The 20,836-nt window shown below is 38.6% G+C and overlaps 1 protein-coding gene across 1 annotated transcript; it reads right to left on the bottom strand.

Moving 5' to 3' along the window:
* Positions 1–4,656: 4,656 nt before the first annotated feature.
* Positions 4,657–5,081, bottom strand: Rpl34l1 (ribosomal protein L34 like 1). The gene is given in 1 exon segment (NM_001408840.1): positions 4,657–5,081. A coding segment is annotated over 1 exon segment (351 nt). The 5' UTR covers positions 5,064–5,081; the 3' UTR covers positions 4,657–4,712.
* Between the last annotated feature and the right edge of the window lie 15,755 nt (positions 5,082–20,836).

Below are 20,836 nucleotides of genomic sequence, written 5' to 3'. Positions count from 1 at the left end.
GTATTCCAAAACTGTTACCCAAGTGGAACACTTATTTTTTGATCTAACATCAGAATTTTCACTCAGTACCATCCCTCTGAGACTCACTTAAGCTGTATATAGTAGTGGTAGGGAAAGGGTATATATTTTGTTTTTGAGTAGCAGTATGAGGATTCAATGCATCACAGTTAAATCACTTTTTTATATGTTTGAGATGGTGTCATGTTATACATTTAGGACAGCCAGATCTACAATCCTCCTGCCTCAGCAACCTAAGATTTGAAGTATAAGCATGTATCAGTACACCCAACCCTATTATTCATTTAAAGACACTAGGCACCCAGAGCTGATCCTGGGACACAGCTCTCTGTATCCAGATCCAGTGAGTAGAGATCTGGATTCTCAGAAGTGTGCACAGTCCTGAGAGCACAGGTAAGGCCACCACTTCTGTGCACATTCCTGGTGCCACAGTAACCTGGCTGGAGCCCTCTGGAAACAGGAATCAAGGAACAGTTTTGAATAGGATCGTTCTGGTTTCATCCTGAGCCCTGAGGTGACCCTGGGACACAGCTCTCTGCACCCAGATCCTACTGGGGGAAAGCTGTTCTACAGAAATGCTGACACACAGGCTTATAGGAGGGTCAAGCCACTGTTAGAGACAGCCATACCTGATAACACCAGAGATAAATATATGGTGAGAGACATGGACAAGAACCTAAGCAACAGAATCCAAGACTACTTGGCATCATCAGAGCCCAATTCTCTTACCAAAGCAAATACTGGATATCCAAACACACCAGGAAAACAAGATTTGGATTTAAAATCACATCTCATGATGATGATAGAGGACTTTAAGAAGAACATAAATAACTCCCTTAAAGAAATGCAGGACAACACAGATAAACAAATAGAAGCCCTTAAAGAGGAAACACAGAATTCCTTAAAGAATTACAGGAAAACACAACTATACATGTAAAGGAATTGAACAAAACCATCCAGGATCTAAAGATGAAAATAGAAACAGTAAACAATAAAAAAAAATCACACAGGGAAACAGCCCTGGAGATAGAAAACCCAAGAAAGAGATCAGGAGTCATAGATGCAAGCAGTGCAAACAGAATACAAGAGATAGAAAAGAGAATCTCAGGAGCAGAAGATACCATAGAAAACATTGACAAAACCGTCAAAGAAAAGGCAAAATATAAAAAAGCTCTCCTAATCCAAAATATCGGGGAAATCCAGGATACAATGAGAAGACTGAACCCCAGGATAGTAGGTATAGAAGAGAGCGAAGATTCCGAACTTAAAGGGTCAGTAAATATCTTCAACAAAATTATAAAAGAAAACTTCCTTAACCTAAAGAAAGAGATGCCCATAAGCATACAAGAAGCCAACTGAACTCCAAATAGATTGGACCAGAAAAGAAATTCCTCGTGTCACATGATAGTCAAAACAGCAAACGCACAAAACAAGGAAATAATACTAAAAGCAGAAAGAGAAAATTGTCCATTAACATATGAAAGCAGACCTATTGATATTACACCAGACTTCTCACCAGAGACTATGAAAGCCAGAAGATCCTGGGCAGATGTCATAAGGATCCTAAAGGAACACAAATACCATCCCAGGCTACTGTATCCAGCAAAGCTCTCAATTAACATAGATGGAAAAACCAAGATATTCCATGACCAAACCAAATTTGCATAATATCTTTTCACAAATCCAGCCCCAAAACAGATAACAGAAAGAAACTTCCAACATAAGATGGGAAACTACATCCTAGAAAAAGCAAGAAAGTAATTTTATTTCAACTAACCCAAAAGAAAAGAGCCACTCAAACATAATTCAAACTCTAACAACACAAATAACAGGAAACAACAATCATTGGTTCCTATTATCTCTAAATATCAGTGGACTCAATTCCCCCCAAAAAGACATAGACTAACAGATTAGATACTTGAAAAGGACCCAGCATTTTGCTGGATACAGGAAACACACCTCAGTGACAAAGACAGACACTACCTCAGAGTTAAAGGTTATAAAATAATTTTTCAAGCAAATGGTCCTAAGAAACAAACTGGACAAGCCATAGTAATATTGAATAAAATCGACTTTAAACCAAAAGTTATCAAGAAAGATAAGGAAAGACATGCATATTCGTCAAAGGAAAAATACACCAAGATGAACTCTCAATCCTGAACAACTATGCTCCAAATGCAAGGGCACCTACATTCATGAAAGAAACCTTACTAAAGCTCAAAGCATACATTGCACCTCACACGATAATAGTAGGAGATTTCAACACCCCACTCTCATCAATGGACAGATGATGGAAACAGAAACTAAACAGAGACACAAAAAAAACTAACAGAAGTTATGAACCAAATGGATTTAACAGATATCTATAGAAAATTCCATCCTAAAACAAAAGAATATAACTTCTTCTCAGCACCTCATGAGACTTTCTCCAAAATTGACCATTTAATTGGTCACAAAACAGGCCTCAACACATACAAGAAGATTGAAATAATCCCATGCATCCTATCAGATCACCACAGATTAAGATTGGTCTTCAATTACAACAAAAATGGCAGAAAACCCACATATACATGGAAGCTGAACAATGCTGTACTCAATGATAACTGGTCAAGGAGGAAATAAAGTAAAAACTTAAAGACTTTATAGAATTTAATTAAAATGGAGGCACAACATACACAAACTCATAGCTTCAATTGCCTCCAAAAGAAACTAGACAGAGCATACATTAGCATCTTGACAGCACACCTAAGAGTACTAGAAAAAAAGAAGCAAGTATACCCAAGAGGTGTAGAGGTCATGAAAGTGTCAAACTCAGGACTGAAATCAACCAAGTATAGAAGCAAAAAGAACTATACAAAGAATCAACAAAACTAGGAGCTGGTTCTTTGAGAAAGTTAACAAGATAGATAAACCCTTAGACTAACCAGAAGGCACAGAGAGAGTATCCAAATTATCAAAATCAGAAATGAAAAGTGAGACATTACAAAAGAAACTGAGGAAATTAAAAAAAATCATCAGCTCCTACTACAAAAGCCTATATTCAACAAAACTGGAAAATCTGGAAGAAATGGACAATTTTCTAGACAGATACCAGGTTCCAAAGTTCCATCAGGATCAGATAAACCATGTAAACTGTCCCCTATCTCCCAAACAAACAAGCAAACAAAAAAACAAACAAACAAACAAACAAACAAACAAAAACAACAAAAAAGCCCAAGAACAGATGGGTTTAGTGGAGAATTCTATCAGACCTTCATAGAAGATTTAATACTAATACTGTACAAACTATTCCACAAAATGGAAACAGAAGAAACACTACCCATTTCCTTCTATGAAGCCACAATTACACTTCTACCTAAACCACACAAAGACCCAAGGAAGTAAGAGAATTTCAGACCAATTTCCCTTATGAATATCGACACAAAAATACTCAATAAAATTCTCACAAACTGAATCCAAGGACACATCAAAACAATTATCCAGAATGATCAAGTGGGCACCATCCCAGGGATGCAGGAATGGTTTAATATAATGAAATCCATCAACATAATCCACCATATAAACAAACTCAAAGGAAAAAAATTGATCATGTCATTAGATGCTGAGAAAGCATTTGACAAAATTCAACACCCTTCATGATAAAGGTCCTGGAAAGATCAGGAATTCAAGGCCCATACGTAAACATAGTAAAAGCCATATACAGCAAACAAGTAGCTAACATTAAACTAAATTGAGAGAAACGTGAAACAATCCCACTAAAATCAGGGACCAGACAAGGCTACCAACTCTCTTCCTACCAATTCAATACAGTACTCAAATTCCTAGGCAGAACAAAAGTTGTTCAAAGGGATACAAATTGTAGAGGAAGAAGTCAAAGTATCACTCTTTGCAGATGATATGACAGTATATTGAAGTGGTCCCAAAAATTTCACCAGAGATCTCCTAAACCTGATAAACAACTTCAGCAAAGTGGCTGGATATAAAATTAACTCAAAAAAGTAGCCTTTCTCTACTCAAAGATAAACAGGCTGAGAAAGAAATTAAGGAAATGACACCCTTCACAATAGTCACAAATAATATAACATACCTCGGTGTGACTTTAACCAAGCAAGTGAAAGATCTATATGATGATAACTTCATCTCTGCAAAAGAAATTGAAGATCTCACAAGATGGAAAGATCTCCCATGCTCATGTATTAACAGCATTAATATAGTAAAAATGGCCATCTTGCCAAAAGCAATATACATATTCAATACAATTCCCATCAAAAATCCAACTCAATTCTTCATAGACTTAGAAAGTGCGATTTGCAAATTCATTCGCAATAACAAATAAAACGCAGGATAGTGAAAACTGTCCTCAGCAATAAAAGAACTTCTGGGGGAATCACCATTCCTGACCTCAAAATGTATTAAAGAGCAATAGTGATAAAAACTGTATGGTATTGGTATAGAGACAGATAGATAGACGAGTGGAACCGAATTGAAGACCCAGAAATGAACCCACACACCTATGGTCACTTGATCTTTGACAAAGGAGCTAAAACCATCCAGGGAGAAAAAGAGGATTTTCAACAAATGGTGCTAGTTCAACTGGAGGTCAGCATGTAGATGAATGCAAATAAATCCATTCTTTTTTTTTTTTTTTTTTGTAGACCAAGTCTTGATTTTTATTACTTAAAAAAGTTGCACATTTATTTTGCTTTCTGACTTTGTGCTTGTGCCTTCAACACTTTCACAATGATTTTCTGCTCCTCAATAAGGAAAGCCCACTTGATCCTGTCACGGACACACTTGGCACACATGGATCCATAGGCCCTGCTGACGTGCTTCTTTGTCTTAGACAATCTCATAAGGACTTTGGGTCTCACAACACGAACCCCTCGCAGTCTGCCTGGGCATACGCCACAGGCAGATTTAGGTGCTTTCCCAACCTTCTTGGTGTAAAGGTAAACAATCCTGTTGCCAGGGGTTCGAGACAGCCAAGTTTTGTTAGAGGCTGTATTGTAGGAAAGCCTACGACTGTTTGTCAAACGCCGGACCATCCTGAGTGCCTCTAAGCACTGTCTCCAGAAGAGGAAAAGGAAATAAATCCATTCTTATCACCCTGTACAAAGCTCAAGTCCAGTTGAATCAAGGACCTCCACATAAAATCAGATATACTCAAACTAATAGAAGAAAAAGTGATTAGGCAAATGGGTGGAACTACAGAATATCATCCTGAGTGAGGTAACCCAGTCACAAAAGACCATACATGTTATGCCCTCTGATAAGTGGATATTAGCCCAAAATCTCAGATTACCCAGAATACAATCCACAGACCACCTGAAGCACAAGAAGGACAACCAGAGTGCAGATGCTTCAGTCCTTCTTAGAAGGAACAAAAAAAACTAATCATAGGAGGAAATACAATTACAAAGTTTGGAGCAGAGACTGAAGGAAAGGCCATCTAAAGAGTGCCCTACCTGGAGATCCAGCCCATATACATACAGCCACCAAAACTAGACAATATTAATGAAGCCAAGAAGTGCATGCTGGCAGGAGCCTGATATAGCTGAGAGGCTCTGCCAGAGCCTGACAAATACAGAGGCGGATGCTCACAGCAAACTACTGAACTGAGAACAGGGTCCCCATTGAAGGAGTTAGAGAAACAATTGGAGGAGCTGAAGGGGCTTGAAACTCCATAAGATCAGCAATACCAATCAACCAGAGCTCCCAGGGATTAAATCACCATCCAACGATTACACATGGCCAGACTCATGGTTCCAGCTGCATATGTAGCAGAGGATGGCCTTGTTTGGCACCAATGATAGAAGACCTTGGTCCTGCCAAGGCTCTATCCCCAGTGTAGAGCAATGTCAGTGAGGCAGGCAGGAAGGGGTAGGTGGATGGATGGGTGAACACTCTCATAGAAGAAGGGGGAGCGAGATGGTATAGGGGGTTTATGGGTGGGAAACCCGGAAAGGGGATAACATTTGAAATGTAAATAAATAAAAATATCCAATTTAAAAAGAACATACACAGGCTGGAATGAGGCTCCTAGGCACATCTCTCTCAGACAAGCAGCTCCATGTTTATGGCTACCTGCCCTAGCCTCAATTAGGAAGGTTATACCTAATCTGTCAGAGATTTGATGTGCCAGGGTATGTTGATACCCGGGAAGGGGGTCCCACCCTCTCAGAGGAGAAGGGGAGACAGTATGGAGAAAGGGACTTAGTGGGGGAAGGACAGGTCATGGACAGTATTTGGGATGCAAACAGTTAAATAAGTAAATACATACATACATACATACATACATACATACATACATATATAAATACATACATAAATACATAAATAATATTTTTTAAAAAAAGAAACAGCATGGCTGGAAGTAGAGATAGTATTTGGTGAATTATCCAAGCAATTACACACAAATAAAACAAAAATATACTTAAATGTGTAATCTAATACCACATCCCTGCAAATTATTTTCCAGATTCTGGCCTTCTTGATCCTCTCTTATGCCTACTCTTCTAAGCCATCAGATACATCTCCTGTCCACAGCCACCTGTCTGTACTACAAACAGTCGCTAGACTTCTGCTAAAACCCAAATCTTCCCTTCTCCTTACCATATCACTCCAAGCACATAGTGTATGTTAACTCTCCACCCAGGCTTATCTACTTCCAAACTCCAGGCTTTGACCAGGATGCACATCCTGCATATTAGCCCAGTACCTTCTGTCCACTTCAATATAGAACTAATTTCCAACATCTAGGCCTAACCTTCCCTCACTTTTTCTCTTCTACCCCAATTTACTCTTTCACATCCTTCTTAGAACTAGCAAAAGAAGCCTACATGCTCAGATTTCACTGCAAAACTACAAAGAATGTGAAATACCAAGCCAGTACCTCCCTTCAAAACCTATGAGTGCTGTAGAAATGTCTGTGGTAGAAATTAGCTAAATAAACCCCTGGACAAAGAAATTAAAAGAATGATCATAAACTTCATCAAGCCATTCAATGAATTTATAGATAAAATAGAGAAACTGACCAATAAAATTCAGAAGAAAGAACTCACAGAGAATAAATTCATGCTTTTTGCCTCTTTCAGAAAAAAAACAAAGTGAGATAAATTCATAAACATAAGGCTGATTGAAATGATGAAGGCAACCCATAACTTGAAACTGGATTCAATGCGAGATAGAAAACACTGAAAAGGAATCAGACTTAAATGATAACAAAATTGGAAAAACCCAGTGACCCAACTGGAAATTGTCAGGTTCAAAAGAAATTCTAAACAAATGACTATCTGTGGTGTTTACCACGCCATAATGCATGCTGGCCTTCAGGGTTGCTCAGTTTCACATCTACCTGTGGTCTTCTCAGCTGTTTTTACCCAACCCGCTGCTAACCTAAAGCTTCTAACTTGTCATTCCCTTATAATCCTGCCATTTTCCTCTCTTGCTCGCTCTGTATCTCTCTGTCTCTGTCTCTGTCTCTGTCTCTGTCTCTGTCTCTGTCTCTCTGTCTCTCTCTCTCTCTCTCTCTCTCTCCTCTCTCCCTCCTTCCCTCCGTCTCTATCCCTCCCTTGCATAGCCTAGTCCAGTCTGCTGGCCATGTTCAATCTGCTACTTTCTCTGTTCTACACTCTTCTAGATGCCCCTGGCTATAATCTTCCTCATATTCACAGTAAAAAATCTATTCCTAAGCCATACCTTGAAGTGGTCATAGTCTCGCTTAGTAATCTGGTGCCAAAGCTTTGGGGTAGGTTGAAAGTAGACCCTTTCAAGGTACTCAGCCTCTCCTAACTGAACCAGCTGCTGATTTGACTCTCCTAAAGTACAGATGGATTATTTGTTTCTGTTGACTTCTGCTACCCATCGTATTTGACTCCAAATTGTAGAGTCTGCATTTTCAGCCCCTTCCTCCCTCCACTCCTATGCTTCTCCACTGGGATTCTGAGCATTTCTAAACAGGTCTGGCTACTGATGCTTGCTATAGCTTCCTGGGCAACTGTCATATGGAAAGATGCTTTCTCTCACTCTACATGCTCTCTCATTATCTACTACTGACATCACAGAGCTTCATGCTTTGTTGCTATTAGACAAAACAAACAAACAAACAAACAAAAACAACTAACTTTACTGGGAGGATCCCCCTACTGGGCCACCATCATTTGGAAAGGGAAGCCTCTCTCTGATTTGAGACATTTGTTTCTTACAAGTCTCTCAGTCTGCTTGTGCCTGGATTAACATTCTTGTCACCAGGACACACACCTTCTTGTCCCCAGGACACACTCTGTTTCTCTGCTCCCTTCTGCAGCTTCCTCTCCTCCCCATAGACCGTGCTGTTTAAGACCTGCAGCATCTTTAGGCCCTCCTAGTCTTCTACAATATTGGAATCCTGCCATGGGTAGAGTTCCTGTTTTGCAACTCTTGGCCTCCCTTATTGGAACTCAAGCTGTGGCAGAGTTCCATTTTCTTCCTTCTCTAACCTCTTTTCCTCCTAGGACTCAGAGATTTCATTAAAGCATCGATGTCTTAATGATTCAGTGCAGCTCAATCAATGAATGGCACACTTGATTCTCAAATTCTCACAGATTATACCAACTTCTGCCACTGTACAAGTAAATGATCCCAATATCTCTTCTCTAAGATTTTTCTACTTTATATTCTTAAAAATCTCCTTATAGAGGGACCTCCACAGAAAGACTAAAAGAGCCAACTAATCTGGACCCTTGAGGCTCTCAGAAACTGAATCCTCAACTAAAGAATATTCATAGGCTGGACCCAGGCCCCCCACACATATGTAGTAGATGTGTAGCTTGGTCTTCATGTGGGTTCTGAATAACTGGAGTGGGGGCTATCCCAAAAGCTGTTCCTTGTATGTGGGATATGCTCTAGCTGAGCTACCTTGTCTGGTCTCAGTGGGAGAGGAAGCTCCTAGACTTGCAGAGACTTGATGTGCCAGGAGAGAGAGAGGGATACCCAGAAGGCCTGGACCCATTCAGAGGAGAAGGGAATGGGGGAGGATTGTGGGAACAGGAGGGGGCAGTAAGTGGGATGTGAAGTGAATAAGTAAAAAAGTAAAATTAAATTGAAAAAATCTCTGATCTGTATGCTTTGTTCACTCTCCTCTCAAAAAAAATTTAAGGTTATTGTTTAAAATAGGAGAAGCCCTTGGTCCTGTGAAGGCTCATTTCCACAGTGTATGGGAATGCCAGGGTATTGAGGTGGGAATGAGTGGGTGGGAGTGGGAGCATCTTCATAGAAGCAGGGGGAAGGGGATGGAAGAGGTGTAAAGAGGATAACATTTGAAATGTAAATACATAAAATGTCCAATAAAAAATTTTAAAACTCTCTTTATCTCAGGATTTGTAAGATCATTGTGCATGGTTTAAAAATCTGTTAAATTACCCTAGATCCCTAGAACAAACGAAACTCAAGACGGATGATCAAAATGTGAATGCTTCACTCCTTCTTTAAATGAGGAAAAAGAATACCCTTGGCAGGGAAGGGAGAGGCAAAGATTAAAACAGAGACTGAAGGAACACCCATTCAGAGCCTGCCCCACATGTGGCCCATACATATACAGCCACCCAATTAGACAAGATGGATGAAGCAAAGAAGTGCAGACCGACAGGAGCCGGATGTAGATCGCTCCTGAGAGACACAGCCAGAATACAGCAAATATAGAGGCGAATGCCAGCAGCAAACCACTGAACTGAGAATAGGTCCCCTATTGAAGGAATCAGAGAAAGAACTGGAAGAGCTTGAAGGGGCTCAAGACCCCAAAAGTACAACAATGCCAAGCAACCAGAGCTTCCAGGGACTAAGCCACTACCTAAAGACTATACATGGACTGACCCTGGACTCTGACCCCATAGGTAGCAATGAATATCCTAGTAAGAGCACCAGTGGAAGGGGAAGCCCTGGGTCCTGCTAAGACTGAACCCACAGTGAACTAGTCTATGGGGGGAGGGCGGCAATGGGGGGAGGGTTGGGAGGGGAACACCCATAAGGAAGGGGAGGGGGGAGGGGGATGTTTGCCCGGAAACCGGGAAAGGGAATAACACTCGAAATGTATATAAGAAATACTCAAGTTAATAAAAAAAAAAAATAAAAAAAAAATCTGTTAAATCTATAACAAAAAGTCAGCTTAAAACTTGCAACAAAAGATTATAGTAAAAAAAAATCAATACATGGGCAATCATAATTTACAATAGCATACTATAAATGTAACTTAGATTCAACCCTTGTTTAGGAAAATAGATGTTTTTAAAGAGGGAGGTGATGGGCTTGCTGATTCGTCTAGTAGTAAATAGGAACCATTTGACTTGCCTCCATCTTGGCTGAGAGACCCATCAGGATGAACGGAATCAGGTAGCTGGCAGCAATCTTTACTAAGGTTAAAAGTGAGTCCATTGGGTTTGGGGATTTAGCTCAGTGGTAGAGCGCTTGCCTAGCAAGCACAAGGCCCTGGGTTCAGTCCCCAGCTCTGGAAAAAAAAAAGTGAGTCCATTTCATGTAATTTCACCACCATCTTGATTAAGATGACCACATGATATAAACCAAATAAGACAGTACCTATAAAACTTCTCAGTTTTACTCAGCACTCTGCTTATCGTTGTATGTCATTTTTAGACTAGGGAGGCAGCAGCATGTCTTCACGATAGATCGGATTAGATGGGTTGTTGTATGATGATTTTTGTCCTGAGAGAAAAATAACTTAGGTAAGGAACAACACATTTCTAATTAAGACAGTCTAGGCTGACTCCATGGCAGGCTTCAAATTGGCAGTTCAGAAGACTAGGCCTAAATCTGTTTCCATGAACTAGGCAAGTCCAGGCTGTCCTGCCTCCTGGCTTGAGGCAAAGAAAATGGGGGTCAGCAGCAGTTTCCAGACTTCCTCAACAACTGTTTTCAGTACCTGTCGGGAACCGGACTGCAGGACTAGGCAAAGCTAGTGCCCTGCCCTGAGCAGATTCCTGAGAAGGGCTTGACCTTCTCAAAGAAAGAACATGTCCCCTGAAGACAGTTGCCTCTTTGTCTAAGGAGGATATCTTGCAGTTTAATGATTCACCTTATGTCCTTGGGCACTTACCAGTACTCCCCCTGCTCTAAGCTTCAATTCCTGCTTCAGAGCTTTAAATGCTGTACATTCCTCTCAATAAAGAGACCTTGACTAGGACACTGCTTGGTCTCACTCCTCTTTCTCGCCCGTTCTCCCGCAGGTATGGGTCCCTCTCGACCCCCACGAATAACTCGGTCCCCGCTGGTGGGGAAAAGTAGCCCCATGCCCTAGCAATGGTTCTGGAATACCCTAGACATAAAGTCAGTGATTAAGATAGAGGTCACCTACCCCTCCCCAGAATTCCCCTAATGTGTTTTAAATCAGGCCTTTGAGCTCACTGGAGCATCTCCATCTTGGTCATGTGAGACCACAGCATGCTCAACTTCTGAAGAATAAAATTTTCTTTGCTTTAGCATACTATTTGAGTCTAGAATATAATTCTTTGGATAATCGTGGACCCTTACATAATGAGCAACCTATGTTTAATAAATAAAGGTTTATAAATTCCTTGGGTTATATAGGTCTATTCAGGTTAGCAGAAATTGACTTAAAGGTATATGTCTAACCATGTTTGTCTTTGCTAAGTGTATTCAACACCAGGCTTCTAGAAATTTTAAATAAGGAGCAATATATGTTTGATAAATAAGGTTTATAAATTCCCAAGGTTTCCTCAGGGAGTAGCAACTGACTTGAAGATATATGTTTAACCACTTTGTCTTTGCTAACCTTATATTAAGCTTAAGCTATTTGGAAAAACTGAGTCATATAAAGAACTGTGATATCCTATAAAGATACAGTATAAAAGAATCAGAAAAATAAGGTTTCTAATCTATCTATGGACTGTACTTACAGTTGAAATTTTTATTTAATTCCAAAAGATCTTCAATTCTATTTTCAATTCATATTTGAGGCTCAGAGATAAAACTGTAAAATCCTAATCTTAAAAAAGCTATTAACGTGTAAACTGTTTAATTAAGACATGCAAGCTAATGATCAGTCACCTTATAGATGATCAAATTCTTTAATGTAATCACAATAATTCTTTCAGTTACACTATGAATGATTGTAAAGACAAACTTTATTTACCATTCTGTATATGTTTCCAAACTTATACCTGAAGTAAATAACTAAAAACAAGTAAAGTTTGTTTAAAATTGGGTATACTTAATAGAGTATGCCCCTCAAAACCTCTCAGAGAGCTGCTGGATATGGCATTTAAAATATTTAATAAAAAAGCTTCCTGTGAAAGACAAATACCAGTTCTTAGTGGCCCTAAAAATTCCTCCAAAGAAGACACAGCACAAATGAATTCCACTGGGAGCCTGCTCAAAATGTGTCAAAGCTGACTGCTAGACAAAGAACTGCACAGTGCCTCACCCATCACCCCCTTGCCCAAACTATTCACACTGTTGGGTTGAATGCTCTACTCTGCCTTGCCCAAAACAGATCAGTTTTCCAAGTTCCTTATATTTTGGGTCTTCTGGATCTGACAGCTGAAGGCTAATGTTGCCTTCTGTGGCAGCCAAAGACTGATGATTTCTTTCCCCAGACCATCAAACCCACCATAAGAAGCCTAGGTTAGGGGGTTGGGGATTTGGCTCAGTGGTAGAGCGCTTGCCTAGCAAGCGCAAGGCCCTGGGTTCGGTTCCCAGCTCCATAAAAAAAAAAAAAAAAAAAAAAAAGAAGCCTAGGGTAAGGGTACAGGTATCAAATTTCTTGTTATTTTAGTTGACAGAGCAGCCATTTGGATTATACTCCTTGGTCTTAATTTACCCTTCTCAGATCACTGTAGACTTTGGAGAATAACTGTATTTATCAATTCAACATCAGCAAACACACAGCTCCTTCCCCAGTCCCTGCAGCTGCCTGGTCAGTCCATTTCATAAGTAAAACCCATGAATTGCTTTTCCTAGAGACACTAGGTCTCCTGCTGAAGAGGCAGACTTTATACTCCAAGAGGTAAACTCACAAAACAGGTTTCCATGTCTCTCTTTCTCTCTCTTTTTTTTTTTTTACTATTACTTTGTTTAAAGAAACATGGTTTATTTATTTATTCATTTATTCATTTATTCATTTATTTATTTATTTATTTATTTATTTATTTATTTACAAAAGGCTGTTCCCTCATTCCCATACACAGAGACACTGCCCCTCCCCCTTCTGCTTCTCCTCTGAGCAGGTGCTCCCCCTCCTCCCTGCCTGGAATATCAAGTCTATTCAGGATTAGGCACATCATCTCCCACTGAGGCTAAACAAGGCAGCCCAGTTGGGGAATGGATTCCACTGTCTGGCTACAGCTTTAAGGACAGCCCCTCACCCACCCTGTGCAGTTGTTATGCAGACTAAGCTACCTACATGCCTGCTGTCCCAGTCCAGCCCCTGTATACCTTTTGCTTGGTAACTCAGTCTCTGAGAGCTGTCCAGGTTAATTGATTCACTTGGTCTTCCTGTGCAGTTCTTATCCTCTTCAGGGTCCTCAATCTTTCACCCACTCTTTCATAACAGTCCCTGACCTCGGTCTACTGTTGTCTGTAGGTATCTGCATCTGCTGGATGAAGCCTCTCAGAGGACAGTGATGCTAGGCTCAAGAATAACAGAGTATCAGTAATAGTGTCAGGAATTAGCGTCTGCCCAAGGGTCTCAAACTGGTCAGGCTATCGGTTGTCCATTCCGTCAGTCTCTGCTCCATCTTCACCCTTGCATTCCTTTTTGACAAGACAAGTTTTGGGTCAAAAGTTTTGTAATTTGGTTGTTGTCATTATTGCTCCACTAGGGGTTCCTTCCTGGTCACAGAGGGCGGCCTCTTCAGGTTCCCTGTCCCCACTGGTAGGCATCAAAGCTAAGGTACCCCCATTCTGAGTCTTCCTTATCCCATATATTTGCCATGTCCTAGATAGAGATGCCCCCACCCGACCCCCTACCAGCTACAGGTTTCCATTCATTCTCCTGGCCTTTTGGTGCTTTGTCCTGTGCCCACACCTGATCCTGACCTCCCCCCATACCTCCTCCCATTCCCTTTTCCACCCCCACCCCCACTGCTGCCTCCTATGACTATTTTAAACACGCTTCTAAGTGAGATTCAAACTTTTTTGCTTGGGCCTTCCTTCTTGTTTAGCTTCTTTGGATCTGTGGAGTATAACATGGTACCTGTATTTTATGGCTAATATCCACTTATAAGTAAGTACATATCACGCATGTCCTTTTGGTATTGGGTTACCTCATTTGGGATGATATTCTCAAATTCCATCCATTTGCCTGTAAAATCCATGATGTCTTTGCTTTTGATAGCTAAAGAGTATTTCATTCTGTAGATGTACCACATTTTATCTGTCAGTTGAGGGACTTCAAGGTTCTTTCAAGTTTCTGGCTATTATGAGTAAAGCTGCTACAAACTAGTTGAGCAAGTCTTTGTGGGATGTTCAATCATCTTTGAGTATAAGCCCATGAGAAAAGCTCAAAAATTTATATGATCTCTGGTTGTTTTCTAACCATAAAAATAAAGTAATTCTTAATGCCATCTGGACAGAGGAAAGGCTGACTCTACTCCAGCTATTTATAGACACTTGTTAACTGTCTTTTCTACAGGAATTCTTTCAGTACAGATTACAAACAATGGTAATATTGCTAAAACTGGTAAATTTAAGAAATTCATGTAAGCTTCAGGGTTTCTCAACTAGGATCTACCTGTCAAAGGTAAAATGGACTCCAGATTAGTAATGCAGTCAGCAGCTTAAGCTTTCCCATCTACTGTTTATCCCTAAAGGTGGGATCTTTCCCTCCTTCCCTTGGTCTTGGAACTCCTTCCCTCCTCGCAACTACTAGGACCAGAGGCTTGGAAGTGTATACCCAAGGTAAAGATTTTCCCCTAGCTCCTTAACTTTACCTTCTCTCCCTGGTTTATGTCCCAGGAGAATATCCACTCAATATTACACTCTCCAAATTGCCTGCAATGTGCCAGATCCAGAAAGCCCTTCAGAAGTAGTGAACTATGGGCTTGGTGAAAGTTGTAAACCATAAGCCTCTAATGAGATTTCCAACTGGCCTGAATCCTTTCTCCCACCCCAGCCTTTGACTAGAATTCCAGCCTTCCTAGACCCTGACAGCTACATCCTAATTTCTTCTAAGAAGCAGTTACAGAAGAGACTATGTTGCCTTTTGTTACCAACAAAAGGCTAGAAGGTCAGGTTCAAAAGAAACACCTGACAAATGGCTATCTGATGTGCCAAAGTGCTTGTTGTCCTCCAGCTTTCCTCAGTTTCAACTACCTATGTATCTTCTCAATTCCTCTCACTCTACTTTTCTACCCTAAACTTTTCCAGCTCATTGGCTTCTATTTTCCAACTTCTCATTCCCTTAAACCCAGCCATTTTTACTATGTGCTCTCTTGGTTCTCCCTTCTGTCTTCTTTTGGTCCCCTATATTTTACCTCTGGATGTACCCTCCCTAATCTATAACAAAAACCTTACCCTCAACCAAACTTTGGAGTGTTCATGTACTCACTTTATACAGAAATCATAAGGAAAACCCTTAAAACTAGACTAGATTGAGTAGATAGAGTATTAGGTGTAAAAAGTAGAGAACCTATACCAAATAAGCAAAGAATACGGAAAACATAAACATACAGGCTCATGCACACACAAGCACAGACACACATACACACACACACAGACACACACACACACACACATACACACACATATTAGATTAAGAAAAAAATCAGATTAAGAACTTATCTCTCAGTGGCACATTTGAAAACCGGAAGAGCCTGGAACATTGCATTCCAATTCATAAATGAACATGAAGGCCAACAGTGACTAGTATATCCAGAAAATTTTGGGGCCATAGTTAAAAGACAAAGATAAACTTTTCACAGTAGAAACAGTCTAAAATACTATATCGAAAAAGACTAAACCTAAAGAAAATAGAAGCAACATTGTCAGGTGAACAGGGGCGTGAGCACAGCCAAGAGACCATGAGAAGAAACACAGTCATAATAACTAAAAGACAACATACCACTAAAACACAAATACCACTACGAAAGCTCACCAACACAATGACTATAATTAACATACACATTACACTAATATCTTTAAATATTGGCATCGTTTTCCAGTAAAAAACAGAAGTTGACTTAATGAGACAAGAAATAAACTATTTGACATCTATGAGTAACATATCAGATCTTTATAAAAAGGCACCATTTTACAGTAAAGGAATGGATGAAATAAAAATTCTTTAATCAAATGTAGCCACAAAGCAAATAGGTGTCACTATATTAATATCTGACAAAATTAAATTAACTTTGAATTAAAGTGACCCAGAGATGATATGTGACCTTCCATTCTAATAAGGGGAACGGTTATCTGAGAAGATATTAATATCCTAAACATATGTGAATCAAACTCTGGTGCACAGAATTTCATAAAAGATTGTACTATGATATTTAAAGACAAAGCTTAATATCAACTCACTAATAGTCAATGATTTTAATACTTCACTTTTTCAAGAGTCAGGTCATCTGGACAAAAACCTAAACAGAGAAACATAAGGGTTAATTGACTTCATATATCAAATTGGCATAGTAGATATGTACAAAATAATCTACACAAATGCCAAGGACACACCTTAAACTCAGAAGCACAGGGAACTTTCTCTAGGATAGACCAATTTCTGGGACTTAAAAAATATTTACAAATTTAAAAATAGTGAAATTACTTCTTGTATCCTGTCTGACTACAATGCAACAAAGTTAAAATTGATAGCAAAAATACCTCAAGTAAATATATAAACACATGGAGATGAAACAATTCATCACTGAATGATGAATGGATAAATGAAGTCAAAAAAGAAGTAACTTTTTTTCTGTAACTAAATGAAAACGAAAATAACACATACAACAAAAACCTTGGACATATTGAAAGCAGTCCTGCAAGGGAAATTTATAGGTATAAGTTACTACATTAAAAAAATCAGCAAGAGCGCAAAGAAATGACTCCTAGATGCAACTCAGAAATTTGGACAAACAAGAACAAACATTTTCAAACCTGGTTGGCAAGGAGAAATAATAAAACTCAGAGCAAAATTTAAAGAAAGAAAAGAATACAAAGAATCAAAAAAATCTTCAGAGTTGTCTTGTTGTTGTTGTTGTTGATGCTGTTGTTGTTGTTGTTGTTTAGAGAAAATAAATAAGACTGATAGATTTTGACCCAAGAGACCAAAAGGAAAAAAGAAGAGATGGTAGAAAGTAATCAGAATTGAACAGGGGAAGACTACAACAGATCTGAAAAATTCAGAATATTTTAAGCCAACACTTTAAGAACCTGTTTTTCATTAAGCTGGATAAACAAAAACAAATGGACGAATTTCTAGATTTAGCCAAATCATCAAAGTTAAACCAAGAAGTCAACAACTTAGTCACCCAAACAAATGAGGCAATTAAAATAGTAATAAAAATCCTTTCTGGTTAAAAAAAATGTTTAAGGCCAGATGGATTCAAAGAATCCATACAGGCCAATATCCTGGAAGAAAATAGTCTAAAATGTTCTCAATATACTTATGAAGAGAATACACACAAATAGATACACACACACATATGTCTATACAAACACACACACACACACACACACATACACACATATATATATAATTACATGTATTTGTATATTGTGTTTATATGTGTATGGTCATCCACCATTATTAAGTTATCTTTATCCCTGCAACGCAGTGATGGTTCAATGTACAGAAGTCAATAAATATAATAATCCACATAAATGGACTTAAAGACAAAACTCATCCATTTGTCTCAATAGATGCAGAAAAAGCTTTTGACAAAACCAACCTAATTTTATACGAAATGTCCCAGAGACTTTGGAGCTAAAGGAATTCACATCATTATAATAAAAGCTATATATGAGAAAGTCACAGGAAAAATCATCCTAAATGGAGAAAAGTTTGAAGAAATTCCTCTTTAATTAGGAATGAGAGTGGGGTGTCTACTGGCCCCATTTCTTTTCTTTTCTTTTCTTTTTTTCTTTTTTTTTTTCTTTTTGGCTCTCAATGTAATAGAACAATAAGGCTCGAGAAGGGAAATTAATGGGATATAAATATGGGAAAAGAAGCAAAATATCCCTATTTGAAGGTAACGGACACTATATATTAGAGTTCAAAAATTCTACCAGAAACCTTCTAGAAATTATCAAGCTATTCAGCTAAATGGCAATTAACTTGCTCTAAATAGCTTTTCTATAAACCAATATCAAACATACAGAGAAAAAAAACATGGACACATTTCCATTCACACTAGCCTTAAAAATATTTTGAAATAAACATAACTAAGACGATGAAGAAAAGTTATGATGTACATGTTAAACATCTGATGAAAGAGATAGAGAGTCACACTGAAAAACGAGAAGTCAGAAAGTGCATGGGGATTCATAGAATTAGTATTGTAACAATGACAATTTTACCAAATTCCATTTAGAAATTCAATGCAGTTTTTATTAAATTACCAATCTCATTCTTAACAGAAGTAGAAACACTATCTTAAAATTAATATGGAACCACAACAGAACCCTAATAACCTCAAAAACCTAAGCCAAAAGAACAATACCGGTGAGGTTACAATTTCAGAATATATTACAGAGACATAGGAATAAAAAACAATGAGATACTGGCAAGAAAAGGATTTGAAGACCTGTGAAACAAAATTGAACACCCCAAAATGAGTATATGTCATTTCGGCCATCTAATTTGTGAACAAACAAACAAATAAGCAAATCTGAAATAGAATAATAGCATCTTCAACAAATGGTGCTGGGCCCCTGGATATCTGTACCACAGCTGGCCAAGAATGAAGATTGGTGTGACTTTATAATACTAAAAATATTCTGCACAGCTAACTGAAAAATCAACCACTGAAGAGGAAAAATTATAGAATGGGAAAGCATCTTTGTCAGCTGATCATCTGAGAGAGGATAAATGTGCAGATTATATAAAGAACTAAAAAACTCAAAGAGTCAAATGACACATTAAAAGGTAGACCTGGGGGCTGGAGAGATGGCTCAGTAGTTAAGAGCACTGACTGCTCTTCCAGAGGTCCTGAGTTCACATGGTGGCTCACATCCATCTGAAGTGCAATCCAGTGTTGTTTTCTGGTGTGATGAAGACAGCAACAGTATACTCACATACATAAAATAGATATATAAATCTTTAAAATAAGTGGATCTTGGACTTGAACAGAGAATTCCCCCCAAAAGGAAAAAAATGGTAAGAAAGTGTTCCTTATCCCTAGAAATTATGAAAATGCAAAGCAAAACAACTTTGAGATTTCCACCTTACTCCAGAATGGCTAAAATCAGCAAAACATCTTACAACACTTTTTGGCAAGGATGGGGAGAAAATGAATCTCTCATTCACTGTTAGAGTTGAAGACTGGTCGAGCCATTCTGGAAATCAAGCTGAAATGTTTAAAAAAAAACCTTAAAGTTAAACTGACCATATGATCCACCTATACCACTCATTGATTTAGGTGCAAAGATCTAAACATTTTGTCCACACTTTCTCATCTGTGTTCATTGTGGCTCTATTCACAATAGCTAGGAAATGTAAACCACCTGTCTTTCAATTGACAGATGAATAATGGAAATATGGTATATACAAACTATGTCATACTATTCAACTGCAAAGAAAAATCAAAACAAAATTTTACGTAATTAGATGGAACTAGAAAACATTATATTGAGTGAGGGATGACACACTTCAAATATTTTCTTTAATCTGAAGCTTCTAGCTCCAAATTTTCATATGTGATTTCATATCCTAGAGTGGGTGTAGAAACAAAGAAATTTAAAGGGAACTATCTACTTTCTAATTGGATATAAGACCCACTCCAAAAGAACGAATTTATTCCTGATACTGCAAACCTAGGAAATACCCAGGGCTAGGGATACCATGAATCTTGGAAGAAAACTGACTTTTGTAAATCAACATAATCTCTAATGACATCCTAAATATTTTTCCTTATTCCATCCAGTAAGTGTGGTCCTCATCTGCAACCATGAAAATTTCTATTTGAAATAGATGGGGACCAATAAAGGAAACCACACCAAATCAAAATGCAGATCTGGAAACTCCATTCCCAATGGACTTGTTTACAGCCACTGATTATAAGAAACAGGGGATGAAGGAGTTTGACTTGAGATTCTGTCTTCTAGGACTGTTATGAGGTATACCCATAAACATTCTACAACATGGATGCCATCAATAGATGTGGTAATGTGGACAAGAGAAAGCACATGAGGCCTCATTTCTACACAAAACTACAAGTGAGTAAACAATACTGAAAGAGGGAAAGAGAGTTTTCCCTGGGGAAAAAGCAGGTTAAATTATATATTCAGAAAGAATGTATATGTATGCACATAGCAGCAATGAAGGAAGAAAGAGACCATGAATTTGAAATAGATTAGGGAGGGGTATATGTGAAGACTTGAAGGATGAAAGGGAAGGGGGCAATGATGTAATATACTATAATCTCAAAAATAAAATAACTTAAAAGAATAGTAATGGTGATTAAAAAATAAATAAGCAACTATTAGGTTATATTTAGCTAAAATTACATGTAATACAAATAAGTTTATGTATATTTGGGGTGATAATGCTTCCCTCAAGGGCCAGAGACTATCTAATAAGACCCATAGTATTGGGCTTGACAAACCTCCTTTGAAGTTGTGGGTTAAGGGGAGTCCGAGAAGCTCCCAAATCATT

Source organism: Rattus norvegicus, chromosome X, assembly GCF_021556685.1.
Source record: "Rattus norvegicus strain SHRSP/BbbUtx chromosome X, alternate assembly SHRSP_T2T, whole genome shotgun sequence".
Classification (NCBI taxonomy): domain Eukaryota; kingdom Metazoa; phylum Chordata; class Mammalia; order Rodentia; family Muridae; genus Rattus; species Rattus norvegicus.
Note: the sequence above shows the minus strand (reverse complement) of the source record. Positions and strands in the feature narration are given on the sequence as shown.